General features: G+C 38.9%; 1 protein-coding gene across 1 annotated transcript in view; it reads left to right on the forward strand.

Annotated features, from left to right (window-relative positions):
- Window positions 1-664: 664 nt before the first annotated feature.
- Window positions 665-19,763, forward strand: part of CDH26 (cadherin 26) — a 49,045-nt gene continuing 29,946 nt past the window's right edge. Inside the window, 4 exon segments of the mRNA XM_021710437.1 lie at window positions 665-695; window positions 7,047-7,144; window positions 8,266-8,370; window positions 10,967-11,128. Coding sequence (XP_021566112.1) covers window positions 665-695; window positions 7,047-7,144; window positions 8,266-8,370; window positions 10,967-11,128 — 396 coding nt within the window.

Consider the following 19,763-nt stretch of genomic DNA (forward strand, 5'->3'; position numbering starts at 1 on the left):
TCAGATCCTGGTTCCATCCTTTTCAGTTCCCCCAACGAGTCTCATCAGGAAACAGAGCTGTGTTCTCCTCCCTCTGTGCGGTGCCCGAGCAAATCAACTCAGGTCTGAGTTTGTGTTGGGTGGAGGTGGGCAATAGAGACTGGACTGTGGACTGTATTTCAGTGATTACTGACAGCAGCTTTATATAATATAATAGATTCCAGGGAATCAAGACACACATGGAGAACATGATTCAGTAGGTATCAGACATTTTTAGTAACCAGAGTGATGACCTTTAATTGGACAAAGAGTTTTACACCCAGTAGATACTCAATTATTTGCCAGATTGGCTATATGTGAATTATTCCATTCCCACATCTTGACTTTTCTTCCTAAATTAGTTTATAATCATTTCTGATGTCCATAACAGGTCCCTACCGCCCCTCCCCTGATCTCTGCATCTAGCAGCTAATATATATTCTGAGGTGGAGTTATTATATCTACAATACTTTTCCTCTGAAATCGCCACGCCCTTGCTTGGTCATTCTTTCATGAAGCCAAATCACAAAGTCAGGACTCTGCTCTGCAGGTTTATGGTTTTGTTCCAGGCCCAGTGACAAGTAATGACACTCCATGGATGTGAAGTCTTTCTCCCCTCTTTTGTCATTTCTGATCCTAAGAGGCCATGACTCCTCAGCTTTGGACTGTGGCCAACTGTAAGAAGAGGGAGGCTTTAAGAGAAGGAAATCAGACAATTAGGAAAACCTGTTAGATGTGTTGGTGGTGGTGTGTTTTTAATCTGGGAAATTCTGAATTGCATTATCTTTTAAACAAAGTTCATACTATGTCCTAAGGAGTGGGAGGATGGTTGATACTGCAACATAATGAGGTCAATGACACTATGAGATCACCCAAGCTTCAGTGTATGGAGTGTGTTAGAAAAGTGAGTTAGTGTCCTAGCACTGCCCAAAGTGCCACAAATATATATATATATATATAGTAAGCCTAATTTTAATTGTTATAAAGGACTTTTTCAGTCATTTGATCAGGGCTAGCCTGAGATATGTCAATCTTTAAACTTTTGCCAATTCAACTGACAAAACAAAACAAAAAAACAAAATATATAAATATGAGACATTTACTCTCTCACAGTTCTAGGGGCTAGAAGTTTGAAATCAAGGTATCCACAGGACCAAACTTCCCCTGAGACTGGAAGGAACACTTCTTTGCCTCTTCTGGCTTCTGGTGGTCACTACCATCCTAGGCATCTCTTGCTGCAGCTGTTCCACGCCAGTTTCCACTTCTGTCCTTACACAACATTCTCCCCTTGTGTTTGTTTATCTCCATCTTTTCTCACTTCTTATAAAGACACCTGTAGTGGAATTAGGACCCACTCAAAACCAGTATGACTCCATCTTAACTTGATTACATCTGCATATATCCTACTTCCAAATAAGGTCACATTCACAGGGGGATTAGGAGGACATCAAATTATGTTGTCAGGGACCTTGTTCAACCCATCAGAAGGCTGGTTGGGTGCATTCTAAAGACTGTGGAAACTTCAACTATTGGAGGTGGGGACAGAGAAGAGTGGGCAGACTTGAGGGAGGCTTAGGAAATGAAATGGACAGAACTTGAATGTGGGGATGAGGGAGGAAGAGGTATCAAGGGTGACCTCTGAACTCTAGCAGGTAAGTGTCTTTTGTCGATTAGGGTGCCTTGAAGACAAACCAGGTCTGTGAGAAAATAGGCTGTGCTGTCTATCTCAGGCATGTTGAATTTGGGTTGATTGTGAGAGATGTAAGCAGAAATGTCGCCTAGAGACTAAAATAGGAAAAGTAGCAAATACTTAGCCCATATGGTCCCAACTACTTTATGTATGAATGTTTTGTGTTAAAAAGGGATAATAACAGTACCTTCACGATTGGACTGTTGTGAAGATTAAATATACATGCACATATATGTTTACAGTATATGTTTACAAATATATGTGTGTGTGTGTATGCACAGATGAGGAAATTCAGACTCAGAGAGGGCCAATTACCTGCCCGACCTCATACAGCTAGCAAGTGGTGGAATAGGAATAGGCCGTTTAATTCATAAACCTACAGGCTTAACCACTACTCCAAACTATTATGTTGGTCAGTGCAGTAGCCACTAGTCGTGTGTGGCAGTTTAAATGAACTAAAATTAAATACAATTTAAAATCAAGTCTACACTAGCACTAGCCATATTTCAGGTTCTCAGTGAGCCACGCTTGGCTAGGGACTACCACACTGGACAGCAAAGGTGAGAACGTTTCATCTTTACACAGGGTTCCCCTATATTGCCCCAGTCTAGAGCCCAAAAGAGAGGTATTAGAGATGAAAAGAATCTCTACAGGGATCTCACATAGGAAATTCAAATGCTAGTTTCTAGGACCCAGATTGTCCTTGAATGAACATTTGTATTCAAAAATGAAACATTTTCAAGCATTTTGGGAATGATTTCTATATAGACTCCTTAGTTCTTTAGTAACCCTATATAGACACCACACCTTCATTTACTCAGATAATTTCCCTCCAAAATGTGCCACAGCTATCCAGCCAGGTCAGCCTGAATGACAGTGGTTATATGCCCATGTCCTGCCCATCTGTTAAATGATGTGCAAGGTGTACCATGCAATCATATGCCTGCCTGGCACCCTCTGATAAAGAAGTTTGTTGGACATGGCAGCTGGGGAGAGTCTCTCCCCACCTTCCTCCCACCATTATAGAAAGCATTATGTAAATCTTTTGAATGATATCCTCTTTAGACAAACTGCCTAAAATTGGCATGGATAGGAAATATAATAAGAGTACTTACCAAATCATTATAGCAAATATCACAATTTCTAGTCTTCCTGCATCAATCAGATGAGAGATCTCAAGTTAATTTCTTAGGCGTGCAGAGAGAGTGCAGAAATGAAAAGTACAACAACGTGAAAATTCAGGCCTCTCTGTTGCAAACTATAAATATCCACCTTTTCAAGCCTCTTTTTGAGCACACCGCCTGCTCTTACGTTACTGTCAGCTGTGCCATTTATGTGCTGACATAATGAAATGAATTTGCAGAGACTTAGTGTTAAAATGGCCCTTAAAGTCACCTTATTAAGTACCCTCAATTTACAGAAGGGGAAACTGAGGTCCAGAGAGGACATGAAACCTCAACATACTCTTCGTTAATAACCTTGGCCACCTGGAAACACACACCCGTTTTACAAACTGAATTAACATTTTTATTCTTTTGCAAGAACTGCAATTTTCTCTTTTAAAATTATACACCTGGTAAGCCCTTAATTTAGAACTACCAACACTCATCAAGAAGCATTCATTGTCTATATGAATCAGCTTGAAATTTTGGAACTTAAAGAATTTAAAAATTCTTTTCCCTTAGGTAAATAGATAGAAATATTATCTGGCAGGAAACAAATATTATTATCTTTGACATTGATGAAACAACCCAATAATATTACCCACCCACAATAAGAATGGCTGGCCACAAGAAATGAACACATGAAGAATGATTCTTCTTTCCCATGTAACTACTTTCAAATGCATTTGTGATTGTGTTGTGATATGATCTTGAATAAGGATAGATATTGCAAACACAGGTGGGGGTGACCTGGCAGAATCTAGGTAGGTTGAGGATGTACTCACTCTGCCCTTGTTAAGTTAGGTATAAACCCCAGAGTTTTTCTTATGGGTTATATTTGCTGATACCACATTAGAAATTAAAACTGGGAAATTTTAAACATATTTCTCAGTTCATTAATGATAACAATAATAAGCCCATTCCATGTTAATAGAAATTGCATGTTTTATGAAAAATAGCCATATTTTTCAAAATTTCTCTTAGTGAGAAGAGTAGAACTGTTTATATACTTTTGCAAAGAGTTTGAATGTCCAGCTTCAAAGGAGACAGCTGGATTCTCTGTATTCTCTTCTGCATTCAGTCTGTTGTGAATTTGTTTGGTTGAAGTACCTGAGGAAATTCTGGCCTCATATACATATATATTTCAAAAGGGAGGACTATTTTAATAACCTTGAGCAGATAATTGTGGATATTCTTCTTTGATATTACACCAAAACTTGACATGTGCTAGTGTCTTAACATTGACTTGCAATGTGACATCTGAAGCCATCTTAATGAGCTTTTTTCTACTGTTATCTTAAAATTCATTGGCCTCTCTTGCACTTTAAATGACTCTTTTACCTATGCATGGTTTTGGAACATAATGTGTTGACCATTAGAAAACGATTGGCTTGTTGATATTCCAAATGTTGACGTATTTCAGTCTATAAAATAAAAAAAGTTACATTCATTAATATCTCCACTGACATCATCAAAAAACCTTTAATTATTGGGATGCTGTCAAGCTTATAGTGGTAGACACAAGTTTTCTAAAAGCCTGATGTTTGCTTGAAAGCTTACGGCTATCACTGGGAACTGATATTGTCCATTGTTTTTCTTGAAGTGACAGCCTCATTTTGTTTGCCATCAGTGAACTCTGTATCAAACACCCCAGTTCAATTCATCACAGTTTGACCGTTGTTTCTTCAAGTAAAATGGAATTACATTTAAAAAGTGGCTTGTGGGCTATTGGTTTTGTTGAACTCTGTTCTGGCCATGTGGCTCTTTGAGTTATGGCTGGGCCATGTTTCCCTAAGCTTTGGTCCCCTCCCATTCCTTGAGGTGGTGAATTTCCTCCCCCCCTCTCTCTCTCTTTCCAATTTACTTTTTAAACAAACTACATTTTCCAATCTAAAAAAAAATGGCTTGTTCAACTAGAAACTCAAACAACCACACATGTTTTCTTTGAAGATGTAGCATTCTACTTTGGGGCACAGCAGTTGTGCTTTATTCATACATCACTTGTCACAAAGAATATTTAGGAGATGTACATTCAAGTGTTACAATTTAACACAATTGATAATTTTTACTACCTCATTGATTCTCAAGTGATTACAATAACTGAGTAAATTCACCAATTACTCCATTCTCAGATGAACCTAGATTTCTTTTTTCTTCTCTGTTCTGTTCTTCCTGCAAGCACAGAACATAATGACCACTCAGAGAGCTTGATTCCACTGCCTTCATTTGCGCTAAGGCATCCACAATGTCACCCACTGTTGTTTTGTGCCATCAGTGCAGATGGCATACAGCGACATAGGCAAACAATGCCTGAGAGTCATCATGAAAGAGTTTGGCCTTGTGGACTCTGAGAGGGTTGTGGGGACTGTCAGTTAACTGCACTTTGAAAACTGCTGCTGCAGAGAACTTTTGATATGTACATGGATGTTTATTACTTCAGCATTTTTTGGTAATAATGAAAAGCTGGAACCAACCTAAATGACCATCACTAGGAGAATGGTTAAATACATTGTTGGCTATAGTGAAATGCTATAGGCAGTGAAAATGAATGCCCTAGAACTACAGGTATCAAAACACACACACACACACACACACACACACACACACACACACACACACACACACCATAACTAAAAAGCAACATTAAATATAAAAACAAGTTATGGGATGATGTTTACTGTGTACTGTGATCTAAAAACCAAAACCATAAAAAATTTACATGTTGTTGTGAATATATATATCCATATATGTATATAGATGCATAAGGCAAAGGTTTAAACATGTGCATTGAAATGCTAAATATAATTTAGGATGAGAATGACAGTACTTCTGTGGAAAAAAGAGGTAAGTAGTGAGATGAAGGAAGAGTACACAGGAAGTTCCCATTTTATCTGTAATGAATTATATCTCTTTACACTCTGAAACAAACATGGTAAAAATGTTAAGGTTTGGTAGAGTTGGGTGATGGGTGTCATTATATCATTCTCTATTTTTGCATGCTAAAGCATTTTGTCATAAAATTTTTCTTTAAAAGGGAAGACTATAGCAGGGAAAGGTTTCATTAAACTATGGTGGCGGGAGGGAGATGGGATTAACAGTGGCAAATATCTGTCTGGGAACGGGGAAACACCCCATATCAACAGCGTGCCTGAATGAAACACAGTTGTATACCTAACCCTTAACTGTACCCCATAACTTCACAATAAAAAAATAAAAATTAAAAATAAAAAAATTTAAAAATGCTTCATTTTTAAAGACTGACTTTCTCTTTTTACTTTAATTGACAAGAATCTTAGTGCTAAATTAAAACTCAATCTTAGTTACTCAAATACTCTAAGATTTTTGGTAACTATTTTAGTATAAAAATTTGTAAGTTTCAAAGAAAATACAAAGAATTCCAAAATACCTTTTAAGAGAATTGACTGGTTTATTTTTTGCTCCATTTGCTTTATCCTATTTATCCAGTGAGGACACCTCCTCTCTCCCTCTGTCTCTCTCTGTTTGTCTCTGTCTCCCTCTCTCTCTCTCTCTCTCTCACACACACACACACACACACACACACACACACACACACACGTCTCTTTCTAGTTCCACAGTCTTATTGTACATGTATTTTTTTGGGGGGTGAGGGAAGGTTGTTGAGATATAAATAGGTACTTCTGTGTAAATCATTATGTAAGTGTAAAGTGCCAAGTCCTATTCTTTTATTGATTACTGTAAATAATGTCTAAAAATAAGGGAGAAACAAGTAAACAAAAAGCCCACTTAAATCTGCCACTTAAAAGCCAAATTAGCATTTGGTGTTATTTGTCATATGTACATAAAAATACATCTGTGTTCATCCTGAATAAACAGCTTTGTTACTACTTTGTGAATTAACATAACAGTAGTATCTTGTGTTTTTAAATATCCTTACTATCGGTAGGTAGTAATGCATCAGAATTCTTTTTTTTTTAATTGAAACTAGTTTTATTGGCATAAGACATAAAAGGCACAGCCATAATGACATTTTGGTTATTTCTCCTTTAAGTTAGAGAAAAGAAGTGTGAATCATGAGTTGAGATGTAGAGAACAAGAAATCATATTTATCAAAACTAAATTTAGACATTCTTTTTTTGTTGTTTCTAATTCTAGGTTTGTGTATTTCCAGACAGTTTCTATGTGATTCTCATAAGTATATTACCTACTAATTAATATCATTTTTATTTTTAAGGTCAGCATCATTAACAGTGTCCAACAAGAAAAATATGGTGATCTTACTAATCAAACAAAGGTGAGGTTGGAAATATGTTTCTTAATAAATAAAGTCAGTCTACATTTTACTTGGAGACTGGATTGCAATTTTGAGTTCTTTAGTGCCCTGCAAATGTTCGGTTTGCAGAAAATAAAATAGTAACTACATGTGGCCTTTTAGAATCTAGAGGGGACTTCCAGAGAGTTGCAGATGATGCTTTTATGTCTAATTAGTATATGAGCAGCCTGTGAACATCAGAAATCAACCATACAGTGCTAGCCTGGAGGTTTATCCACACCATTTTCTTCTTTTTGGAATTAAAATAAATTGGCTTAATCTTTTCGGGTACAGGTATGCAGCCATGCATCCGCCACCACTGTAGGTCTGTGCCAGATCCTCATGCTGCCTTCCGATTATTTACTGTGTTGTTCTTTTGATCAATTCACTTTATTGCTAAGTCACTTGTTGAAAAAGGATTTACATTTTTGCAGATAGAATTTGCAGATAAAGATGACTAGAAACCAGCTTTACCAGTAATAAATAGACAGTAGCTGTAAAAATATATAATGCAAACAAAACCATGTTGTTAAATTCTATAGAATCTCTTGCCTGACAAATATCTGAGCCCAAAGCCTGAGTCTAAGTGTCCCCTCTCCCTCTCCCTTTCCCTCTCCCTCCCCCTTTTTGTCTCCCTCCCCCCTTCCCTTCTCTTCCCCCATACCCACATGCATGTATGTTTATTAAAAGAGAGACTAGCAGACAGAGAAATGCTAAAGGCCTATCAGCACTGAATGGAAACTTTCTCATCAATATTTTGAGGCAGATCAAGAGATTCAAAAAAAGAGAAAGCCTTTCTCAACACTATTTGTATGTCTATTGTAGGATGTGCATGGCACACAGCAGGCAATGATCTTTAACGCCATATCTGCATAGTCCCTAAAATTATTTCAAAAACCATGCAAAAATCATTGGGTGGCATGTGCCACAGACTCAAAAATGACTACGGTTGCTAAGAGAACAAGCAAGTGCTTGTGGTGGGGGTGAGAGAGAGAATGCATGTCAGGTGTCAGCTCAGGCCTTGTAAATGAAGTAAGGGTACAATAAACCCAGGCTAGCATCACCACCGCACTCACTGTCATCATTGTCACTGCGATTTCCAGGGAGAGAGTCATCAGTCTCTACAGCGAACCAAGAGAAGATGGGTTATTACCACTTTGGAACTGGAAGAGGAAGACTCAGGACCCTTTCCCAAACTTATTGGTGAGGTAAGGCACCCACTTCTACAGAAAGGTTCTGGTCATTCTCTCTGAGTAAGCATGCCCCTTTGGGTGGAAATGTTAAATCTTGAAATACTATGTGCTAATGAGGCCAGGGAGTGAAAGGGAGTAGAAGGAACACTGGACTGGTTCCCGGATGCCTGGCTTCAAGAGTGCTCTTTGCCTCTACCTGAGTTGTGACTTTGGAAAGTCACTTCTCCATGTGAGTGTGTGATGAGACTCACGTACAGCAACAGGCTAGTTGAGTACAGGTTGCAGGCCTGTTTTGTTTGACTCATGCAGAATCTTCTTAAAAAATTCATTGTTCAAAATAGGGCGATTGTATTAAAAATTCTGCATTCTGGAGGCCTTAAAAAATTAGAAGTTCTGACCACACGGAGCTTGTATTCCCACACGGCAACAGTTAGATGGGGCTTGAGTTACCCAGAATATCACAGTCTTCACCACTCCTTTTTGTTTTTCTCATGCTGAGGTTGAATATCCGCTGCTGCACTTCATTGATGAGTCACATGACAATGTCAGAATGCCAGAATTTTTCCACTGGGTCTACGTTGTTCATTTCCTCTAACAGCTAACATTTAGAAAGAGTCATTGAATTGTGCTCTGATTAAGTGCTCCTACAACTGTGATAGTCTGTGATTCTTAGAAAAAAAGTAAAATATTTCATATTTTTATAATATTTATGAAAATAGTACATGCCTACTGTTACAAGCAAACATAACAATTACAGGAAGTTTTCAAGGTTCAGTGGTTAAAAGAGCATACTCCCAAGAGTTGGAGGACTGAGTGGGTTCATTCTCCCAATGCACCACATTCTTGCTGAGTATGTTAGACATCTTTCACGTGTCCTCACTGGACAATAGGGCACTGATAGTGCCTAAGTTACTGCGATGTTTTAAATATTATATAGATTAAGGCAAGTCAGGCATACAATCAGCTGGCTCATTCTAAGCTCTTTCTTTTTTTTTTAAATAACATATTTTTTATTTTAAAATTGTGGGGTACAGTTAAGGGTTAGGTATACAAATATGCATTGTGCAGGTACCTTTGTTGATGAGGTGTGCCCCCCCGTCCCCAGACAGATATTGACTACCATTAATCCCACCTCCCTTCCCCTCCCTGCGTACCCCCATAGATTCCTGCCATTGTCAATCCTTTTCTTATAGTATTACTATAGTTGTTCAAGGTCTACTTATGAGTGAGAACATGTGATACTCAGATCTTTGTTTTTGTGAGACTTCTAAATGTTAGCAGTGTGATCACTACTTCGCTTTCCTTCAAGGGATAATCAATATTAACAAATTGTATGTATTCTTCCAGATATGTCTTTACAGATATGCTAATGCAAATCTGCATTAAAGAGACAAGAAATCACACCCTGTATTGTTCTGCTACCTGCCTTTCTTGTTTAACGATGTGTCCTGCCCCTCTTTCCAAGATGGTGTAAATAAATCTTTAAAAGCTGCAGGGTTGAACATTTCTTCATGTGTCTGTTGTCCGCTTGTATGTCTTCTTTTGAGAAGTGTCTGTTCATATCTTTTGCCCACTTTGTAATGGGGTTGTTTGTTTTTTTCTTTTCAGCACGTTTGAGTTCCTTGTAGATTCAAGATGTTAGGCCTTTATCAGACATGGAGTTGGCAAATACTTTTTCCCAGTCTGTGGGCTGTCTCCCTGCTCTCTTGATGGTTTCTTTGGCTTTGCAGAAACTTGTCAGTTTAATGAGGTCCCTCTTGTCTATCTTATCTCTTATGGCCTGTGGGTTTTGGGTTTTGTTCAGGAATTGGATGCCAGTTCCAATTTCCATAAGGGTTTGTCCTGCATTTTCTAAGGTTCTTATGGTTTGAGGTTTTACATTTAGGTCTCTGATCTATTTAGAGTTAATTTTTGTGTATGGGGATAGATAAGGGTCTTGTTTGAATTTTCTGCATGTGGTCAGCCAGTTTTCCCAGCACCATTTACTGAATAGGTTCTCTCTCCCCGGTGGTGGGTGGTGAAGGCTTTGTTGAAGATGAGTTGAATTAGAGTTTATAATACTGAGTGATCTCTCACAGAAACAAAGATCTGAGTATCACATGTTCTCTTATAAGTGGACCTTGAACTCTACCATAATACTATAAGAAAAGTATTGATAGTGGCGGGAAACTATGGTGGGGCAGGGAGGGGAAAGAAGGTGGGATTAACAGTAGTCAATATCTGTCTGGGGATGGGGGGACCCCCTTATCAACAAGGGTGTCTGAACGATGCATATTTGTATGCCTAATCCTTAACTGTACCCCACAATTTTAAAATAAAAAATATGTTTTTTTAAAAAAGACTGCAGAGCAGCCCATGCTATGTGAAGAGAGTAGTATCATTATGTGTTTGTTTTTTCATGTTAATGGACATTTACACTATTTCTAATTGCTCATGATGACCGACCAACTACAACCAATATCTTTTTCCCTGTATCTTTGCATAACTGTTTATTTCTTTAGTATATATCCCAGACATGCCATTGCTGGGCTTTGCTTCCTAGCTGCAATACCTGTTTATCACAGTGGTTTGTTCTCATCCGCCATTTTTTCTTTCCACTTTTTTCTTTCAGCTGTTCAATAATATGTCTGATAATATGTCATTAATGTATTTAATTAGTGGACCTGGTGTGGATGAGTATCCAGAGATTGGCTTGTTTTCTATAGAAGATCATGAGAATGGAAAAATATATGTCCACCGCCCTGTTGATCGAGAAAGGACACCGTCTTTCACGGTATCTAAATTTTGATATCTTCTAAGCTTGGATTTATTGGAAAGCTCTTGCAGGACTATTGTATTTGGTAAGCATTATTTAAGCTATGTGTCAGGTCCTGGGAGACTGAGATATTATATGCTGTGACAAACTTTAAAGTATTCATGGGACAGATTAATTTCATAATCTACTTTTAGAGTGCTGGACTTTGACTTTGTAACGATTTCTGTAATCTATGGGAGTTGCCATATATCTTTATTCCAGTGGTCAGGATCCCAGCATGAGTAGGATATCTAGATGCATTTGGGGACAGAGTCACAGAATGTTTACAAAATGAGCTAATTTAGTTTTTCATGAGTGACATTTGAAACATGGAGACAAGCTATAACATTCCATGGGCTGCTCATAACTGATGAATGAGGAATTGTCTGTTGACAAGCTCTTGTTGTGAATCCAGGTGTTCTTAAGGATGACCCCAATGCTATGCTGTGGTCTACTATGGAGTTGAAATTCAGGTTCTAAACTAAGAAAGGAAATTAGAAAGAAAAAACACCCCAAACCACACATTGGTATATCATGTTACCTGCCTTGCCTTGTGGGGGGTGTTAAGTACTTAGAGTTTGTTCTATTCTGACTTCTGTAGCATAGAGCTGCTGGAAGCTGGCTTGGTTCTCAGGCCTTCTTGACTGCACATTTGAGCATTAACTCTTTCTTGGGGAAAGATGTTACTTAACATTCTACAAAAGTAGTATATGAAGCAAATCTCCAGTGTTGATATACACGATAAAACAGTTCCCCTTAACTCACTGATAGGCTCTGAAGCTCTAATTTTACATAGGCAGAAATCCTTCCCAAACTCCAAAAGACATGCAGAGATGACTCTATATCTTCTCTATCTATGTAAACCCTCACCCTCCTCTCTGCAGAATCTGCAGTATGTTAAAAAGAGGAAATACAAAGTAGTCACAAAGGGGATACCGAGACGTGCTTCTCAATCTTGAATCTGCCAACAGGTCACCTAGGGACCCTGGTAAAATGCAAATTCTGTTTCAGTAGGTCAGGGTGGGGGCCTGAGTTTCTGCATGTCTAACAAGCTTCCAGGGGCTGCTGGTCCATGAGTTTCTAACCATGGGGTAGGGTAGGGAGGAGCTAGGAATGGTCACGATCTGTGCAAAGATGGAATCAAACAGTTAGTACTTTGTTGTTGTTGTTTGCTCTTAATTCCTTCTCTCTCTCTCTCTCTCTCTCTCTCTCAAAGTCCTACTCTGTTGCCCAGGCTGGAGTGGTAGTGGCATACTCACAGCTCACCACAGCCTCAATCTCCTGGACTCAGACCTCAGACATCCTTCCACTCCAAATAACTGAGACTACAAGTGTGTGCCACCACTCCTGGCTGAATTTTTTATTTTTTTTTTGTAGAGACAAGGTGTTGCTATGTGGCCCACACTGGTCTCGAACTCCTGGGCTCAAATGATCCTCCTGCCTCGGCCTTCCACAGTCCAGGGGTTATAGATGTGAGCCACTGCGCCCAGCTCCACTTTTAACATTTTAAATGATGTATTAAGAGTTGGCCTTCACAGTATTTAATATGAGACTTTGTGCCTAGAAGTTGATCATGCTGAAGCCAAATATCTAAGAGCATTTTCTGAAACTCGGAGTTGAGATAGAAAAGCTTGGCACATCACAGATACCAAGGCATCATTTAGAGCAAAAAAGGAAAGTGTGTGGAGAAAATAGATAGCATCCCCATTGGTTCTGTTGTGTCAGGACTTCAAGACCCTGTGCTTGTACTTCCCTGGGGAGGCCAGATTCACGTTTTGATCCCCCAAGCATTGACCACGGTTGTCCTTCTCCATGGATTTATGTAATTATTTGTTCCCTGGTCACCTCGCTTGACTACAAACTTCCACAGGGAGGATGCAGGGTAGGGGTTTGGGGGCACACCCCCATCTCACCTGTTGCCAGCTGTCCCATCACCCTGTTTCATTTTCTCAACACTTGGTCATTGCCTGAAATGTGTACTTTGTGTTTGATTCTCTGTTGATTGTTGATCTTCCCAACTGGAATGTAAGTTCCAAGAGGGGAGAGACACTTTCTTGTTCTGGACTCTGAGGGAAGTCTGTTATTTCCCCAGAGGCACGAACTGGGCTCCCTGCATTGAAGGTCCTCTGTGAATGCATAAATGAATGAATGGGGCACAGTAAAATGTGTCTCTGTCTTCCGAGCTGTTGTGAGTTGAATTATGTCTCCCACCAAATTGTGTTCAAGTCCTGACTCATAGTACTCATGGTACATGGCTTTATTTAGAGAGAGACTTTTTGCAGATGTAATCAAATAGAGGTTATACTGGATTGGGGTGAGCCATGGCTCCAGGACTGGTGTCCCTAGAAGGAGGGGATTTTGAACACAGAGAGGATTGCCATGTGAAGATGGGTACAGAAGTTGGCATGATCCCAAGGAGCCCCAAGGCTTGCCAGCAACCCCTAGAAGTTTGGAGAGGGGCACAGAACAAGCTGTCCCTCAGTGCCTCAAGAAGGAACTAGCCTGCTGACACCTGGGTCTCTGTTCTAGCTTCCAGAACCATGAGGGGATGCATTTCTATTGTAAGCCACCCGGTTTGTGGTACTTTGTGACAAAAGCACAGGTGCTTCATGCTAGTTAGGAACATAGGAGACAGTCTGATGGGAGGATTCTCCACCATGAAGAGTGGCACAGCCCAAGTGTCCCATGAACACTACACAAATTGACATCCTGGCTGAATCATCTACTTCTAGAGAAAGGCGTTTATTATTGGCTTTGGCAGTCCATCAAGACGGGACAGTATTAAGAATCAAATAAAAAAAAATGGAAACAAAAAGACATTCTAGTAAGACATTCTATTTCACTCTTGAGGATCCTGAGGGGGTCTCTAAAACCAGTCAAAAAACAAACAAGATAAAAACCTTGTATTTGGGAGATGGTGGGAGGAGGCTCACTTACTAATTCCTTGCACCTACAAAAAAGCAGTACAGTAGTTGAGAATTGCTGTAAGTTGTAAGACACAGTTAATGAAAAAGTCTGGTATTTTAAATTCTGTGTAGGAATTTTATCTATTTATATCAAAGTATGCTCAATTTCAGAGGATACAATTCCTTCTCCCCCCGAAAAAAACCCCACTAATGAGTGGGGTTTGTATTTACATTCCTCTAAATGATCATTTGTTGATCTTTGTCTTCACACAGTCATCTTTGCCTACGTCTAGCCTGGGCATTAAGTGATTTTGTGTTATACATCTGGCACTGAGGATGTTCCCATGTGCTCATTTGTGTGTGAGGTTGGAAATCTTGTGCATGTAATTTCAAATAGCCATATGGTGATCCATTATGTTAATGCACCATGGTTTATTTATCCAAGGGTGTAAATCTTAAGGCTATAACAAAAGGCTGAAAACACATTCCAAGTGCAGGAAGCATCCATGACGTTTCCTGTCTCTATTGTGATTCTGAGTCCCCCCCAATTCTTACCATCTTGCCAAAGAGTAGACAGCACTTGTGTTTCTCGGACATCTTATAGGACTAAAGGTCTCATATTCAGCCTTTAGGATAATAAGTGGAATATAAAATAATAAACATAAAACAAATACGGGGCTCTTATATCTAAGTGGAAGGATTACAGTTGGCACAGTTTTAGAGCTGGAAGTCAGGGTGATTAAGGAGCAAAGGGTTGCTGGCGCAGTCATAAATTATGGAGGAGGACTCAGAGCTGGTGTGCGAGAGAGCCAATTTACTTGCACAAAAATTTAAAAATGTATGTTAGAGTCCCTGAAGCAGACAGATTCAGTAGAAGAAGCCCTGCAGCCTCCTTCAGTCCTACTAGTGGGGAGGAGGAGAGCTGGCCTGGATCAGACTTGCAACCAGACTGCTGTTCTAGGATGACTGCTGGGACCACAGTAACGGAGGCCAGCAGTGGAGGCCAATGATCAAGCAGCAAGTATGCAGGGAAAGGAGGCCTGTGTAGCCCTGTAAGGCAAGGCAGAGAAAACTTGGAGGGTCTTGGGGACGTGAGTGCAGAGATTGCTGTCTGAAGCCTTCAAGGCTCTGAGGGCCACCTGGGAAGCCCCCTTTCACCCCTACCCACCTTGGGCTCTGGGCAGCTTTAGAAAGAAGTAGGGGAGAACTGGCCAAAGTTGCAGTGTCAATCCCTGATTAGGCTTGTACTTGGGCGACTCTGCCTCCAAGCTGAGAGTGGAACAGTCACAACCTCCCCACAGTGCAGCATGGGAGGACAAGGGTGCCTCCCTCCAGGGCTTCTGCCAGAATAAAAGAATTCCTTGATCTACATAAAGTGCCGGTGGGGTAAGTCCTCCCTGAAGCCAGTAGCCCTGCTTCTCCTGCTTACCCCACATCCCCATGGGAATTCTGTACCTGCAACCAGAGGGTCCTTGAGAATCCAGCAGGCCCATTGCAAAGTGGCTGCCACCTGGGAGCACTCCTCTTGTGACATCTTGTGACCTTTCCCTGCATCTCTGAATTCCTGCCATTGCATCTCTGAATTCCTGCCATTCCCCACAGCCTTTGCAGCCTTCAACAGATAGTCACTATCCCAGAGCAGTGAGAGATTCAGGAGCAAGTCAGATTTAGGCTTGCTTTAATAATATGTGTATATACATATATTTATTTATTTATTTTAAACATATATTTGCACGTATTTATTTAAAATATGTATTTACATATATTTATATATATGTATTTCAAATATACATTTATGTGTATTCTATTTTATATTTATTTTGTTAATGTATATATTTTATAAGTGGGGAAATAATTTTTTAAGTTAATGGACTTCATTTCTGGAGCAGTTTTAGATTTACAGAAAAAGAGGAAGGAAAGTACAGAGATTTCCAATATACTCCTTTAGTACAGGAAATACAGAGTTCCCATCCCCTCAGACCCCAACTGCTCCCACGTTTCCTCCGTTATTGACATCTTGTGTTAGTGTGGTACATTTGTTAGAACTTATGAGCCAATATTTGACATGATTGTTAGCTAAATCTTGTAGTCTATGTTAGGATTCATTCTTTGTGTTGTGCATATATGGGTTTTGACTTATGTGTTGTGTTGTGTGCCTACCTTTACAGGGTCATGCTGAGTGACTTCCCTGCTTTAAATATCCAGTGTGTTCCACCTGTTCATCCCTCCCTCCCTCTGGAGTCCTTGGCAATCACTGGTCATTTCATGTCTTCCTAGTTTTGTCTTTCCTAGGATGCTGTGTAGTTAGAATCATACAATGTGAAGTCTTTTCAGACTGGTTTCTTTCACTTAGCAGCGTGCATTTAAGATTCCTTTATGTGCTTTTTTAATTGTATAATAGTGCATTGTATGGAAGTACCACAGTTTGTTTATCCATTCACCTACTAACAGACATCTTGACAACTTCTACATTTTGACAATTAGGAATAAGGCTTCTTTAAATATTTGTGTGCAGGTGTTGGGTTGTATGAAAAGGTTGTGCTTAGTTTTGTAAGAAACTGCCAAATTGTCTTCCAAAGTGGTTGTACCAGTTTGTATTCCCACCAGCAATAAGTGAGAGTTTCTATTACTTATATTTACTTTTTAGGTATAAAATTAATAAAGGTTTTTTATAACATTTAAATGATACAAAGGTATACAAAATATTCATTAAAGATCAACCCCCTCAAATTTTCTCTCTGGTCTCATTCCACAGAAGGATAAGAAAAACTATAGAGAAATGACAACATTCATTCTTTACTTATTGGATTTAATATAAAGGATTTTTATAACTTCTTGGACAATGAAATGCCCTTAGAACCCTTAGCTCCTTAAATCCTTTCACATTTTGTGTGTATTTCATTTTCAAAAATTTATTTAAAAATTTTCACACAATAAAATGTATACCTTTTGATGCCTAGTTCTAAGAGTTTTGATGAACATTTCCTCAAACCTTAATTCCTGGGAACCACTAATCTCTTCTCCATTCCCATATATTTACCTTGCTTAGAACATTATAAAGCTGGAATCACACAGTATGTGGTTTTTAAAGTCTGGGTTTCTTAGGTGGTGCAATGGCTCATGCTTATGATTCCAGCACTTTGGGAGGCCAAGGCAGGAGGATCACTTGAAGTCAGAACTTTGAGACCTAGCCTGGGCAACATAGTGAGACCTGTCCCTGCCAAAAATTAAAACATTAGGCAGGCATGGTGATGTGGGCTTGTAGTCCCAGGTACTCTGGAAGTTGAGATCTGAAGTGGGAGGATAGCTTGAGCCTGTGAGTTGGAGATTATAGTGAGCCATGATTATGCCACTACATTTCAACCTGAGTGGCAGAGTGAGACTCTCTCAAAAAAAGATCTGGAATTTTTTCATTTAGCATAATGTACCTGATATTTATCTGTGTTGTGTGCATCAATTGCTTATTCCTGTTAATTGCTGTATAGTATTTCATTTTATGAAACTGAAGGACACTTGGGTACTTTTTTATTTTTGGTGATCATAAAAATGCCATAAACATACAGTTTTATATGAACATCAATTTTCATTTCTATTAGCTAAATACCTAGGAGTGGCTTAGTTAGTTGGGTCACATACATATGTGTATAAATTTACAAGAAAGTCTTAAACGATTTTCTAGAGTGGCTGAACTATTTTGCATTTTCACTAGAAATGTATGAGATCCAATTGCTGTGCATCTTTAGTTGTGATACAGGACAGGGGATCCTAAAGTTAAGGTCCAGCCCAAGAGGCCACATGGGTTCTTGGCTTCACATAGGAAAGAATTCAAAAGCAAGCCAACAGAGAAAAGTGAATGTAAGTTTGTTAAAAGAAAAGAGAAACAGAAAGAAGACTACTCCATAGGCAGAGCAGCCCCCATGCATCGTGGGGGTTTCAGCTGGAAATTGGAAGCAAGTTTTTGAAATGACAGAGAGCAAGCTGAACCACAGGCAGAGCAGCCTGGTATAGTCTGTAGGAAGAACAACAGCTAGACATCACTGGGGTTTTATTTTTATAGCTATCTCATGATTATATGCTAAGCAAGGGGTAGAATATTCATGAGTTTCTTGGGAAAGAGGTGGAGACTTCTAGGAATTGAGATCCATCAAGTTTTATTACTATAAATGGACAAAATCAGAATTATCATTGGCTGGAGGGTGTGTCACCTAGCATGCCAATGTATTATCATGAGTTTATAATGAGGGGCAAAGTTGGGTAGCAGGCAAATTAATTGTCATTTTTGGTTCTAGTTGGCTCTAGCAGGTTCTTTTTAAAAAATTTTTTATAAATATATTTTAAATCATTTTAAGAAACCCATTTTTATTGTATTTTGTATGTAAGTAATTATACTAAATTTAATTTTATGTTAATTTTACCCCCACCCACAATCACCTCACCTTAATTCCCTGAATATAATGGCAACTATAAAAAATGAAAAATCATTTTCTAATCTCGTCTAGCCAGTTCTTAACCACATCCTGTTTTCCTCTGTGAGAGCTTAGAAAACCAAGCCATCCATGCCATGCACCTGTCTAGAGAAACTGTCTTGAAAAGTTAGCCTTGTTTATCCTGAGAAACTAGTCCTGCCCAATTCTGATCACAGCAGCACTTGATATTGTCAGGTTTTTTATTCCTTCAGTTTAGCCATTATAAGAGCTATGTAGTGGTATCTCTTTGTGGTTTTAATTTGGATTAATGATAAATGATGAGTTATTTGCTATCTGCATATCGTTTTTGAGAAGTGTCTGTTCAAATCTATTGCCCATTTTAAATTATATTGTTTGTTTTCTTTTTTATTGAGTTTTTAATACAAACTCTTTGTCAGCATATGGTAAGTAAATATTTTCTCTCAGTCTATGACCTTGCTTTTTCATTCTTTCAACTGTTTTTTCATAGAATAATACTTTTAAATTTTGATAAATATAGTCCAATTTGGCAATATTTTCTCTTCTGGATCATGTTTTTGATGTCATAGCTAACACAGGACCATCAAGATTTTCTTTTTTTTTCTTATAGTTTGATGTTTTACTTTTTTTTATTGTCCATTTTGAGTTAACTTTTACCTGAGAAGTGAGAGGTAGATCCAGGTTTTTTTAATCTTATTTTTTGCATATACATGTCCAATTGTTCCAGCATCATTTGTTGAAAAACCTATCCTATTTCCATGAGAGCATGTCCTTCATTTTCTAAGGTTCTTAGGGTTTCAGGTTTTACATTTAGGTCTCTGATCCATTTGGAGTTAATTTTTGTGTATGGGGATAGATAGGGGTCCTGTTTCAGTTGGAACTGGCATCCAATTCCTGAACAAATCCCAAAACCCACAGACCATAAGAGATAAGATAAACAAGTGGGACCTCATTAAACTGACAAGCTTCTGCAAAGCCAAAGAAACCATCAAGAGAGCAGGGAGACAGCCCACATACTGGGAAAAAGTATTTGCCAACTCCAGGTCTGACAAAGGCTTAACATCTTGGATCTACTAGGATCTCACATGTGCTGAACAGAAAAAAACAAACAACCCCATTATAAAATGGTCAAAAGATATGAACAGACACTTCACAAAGGAAGACATCCGAGCAGCCAATAGACACATGAAGAAATGTTCAACCTCACTAATCATCAAGGAGATGCAAATCAAAACCACACTGAGATACCACCTAACTCCAGTC

The sequence above is a fragment of the Carlito syrichta genome, unplaced genomic scaffold (assembly GCF_000164805.1).
Source record: "Carlito syrichta isolate Samal-C Ts95f unplaced genomic scaffold, Tarsius_syrichta-2.0.1 Scaffold288975, whole genome shotgun sequence".
In the NCBI taxonomy this organism is placed as follows: Eukaryota; Metazoa; Chordata; class Mammalia; order Primates; family Tarsiidae; genus Carlito; species Carlito syrichta.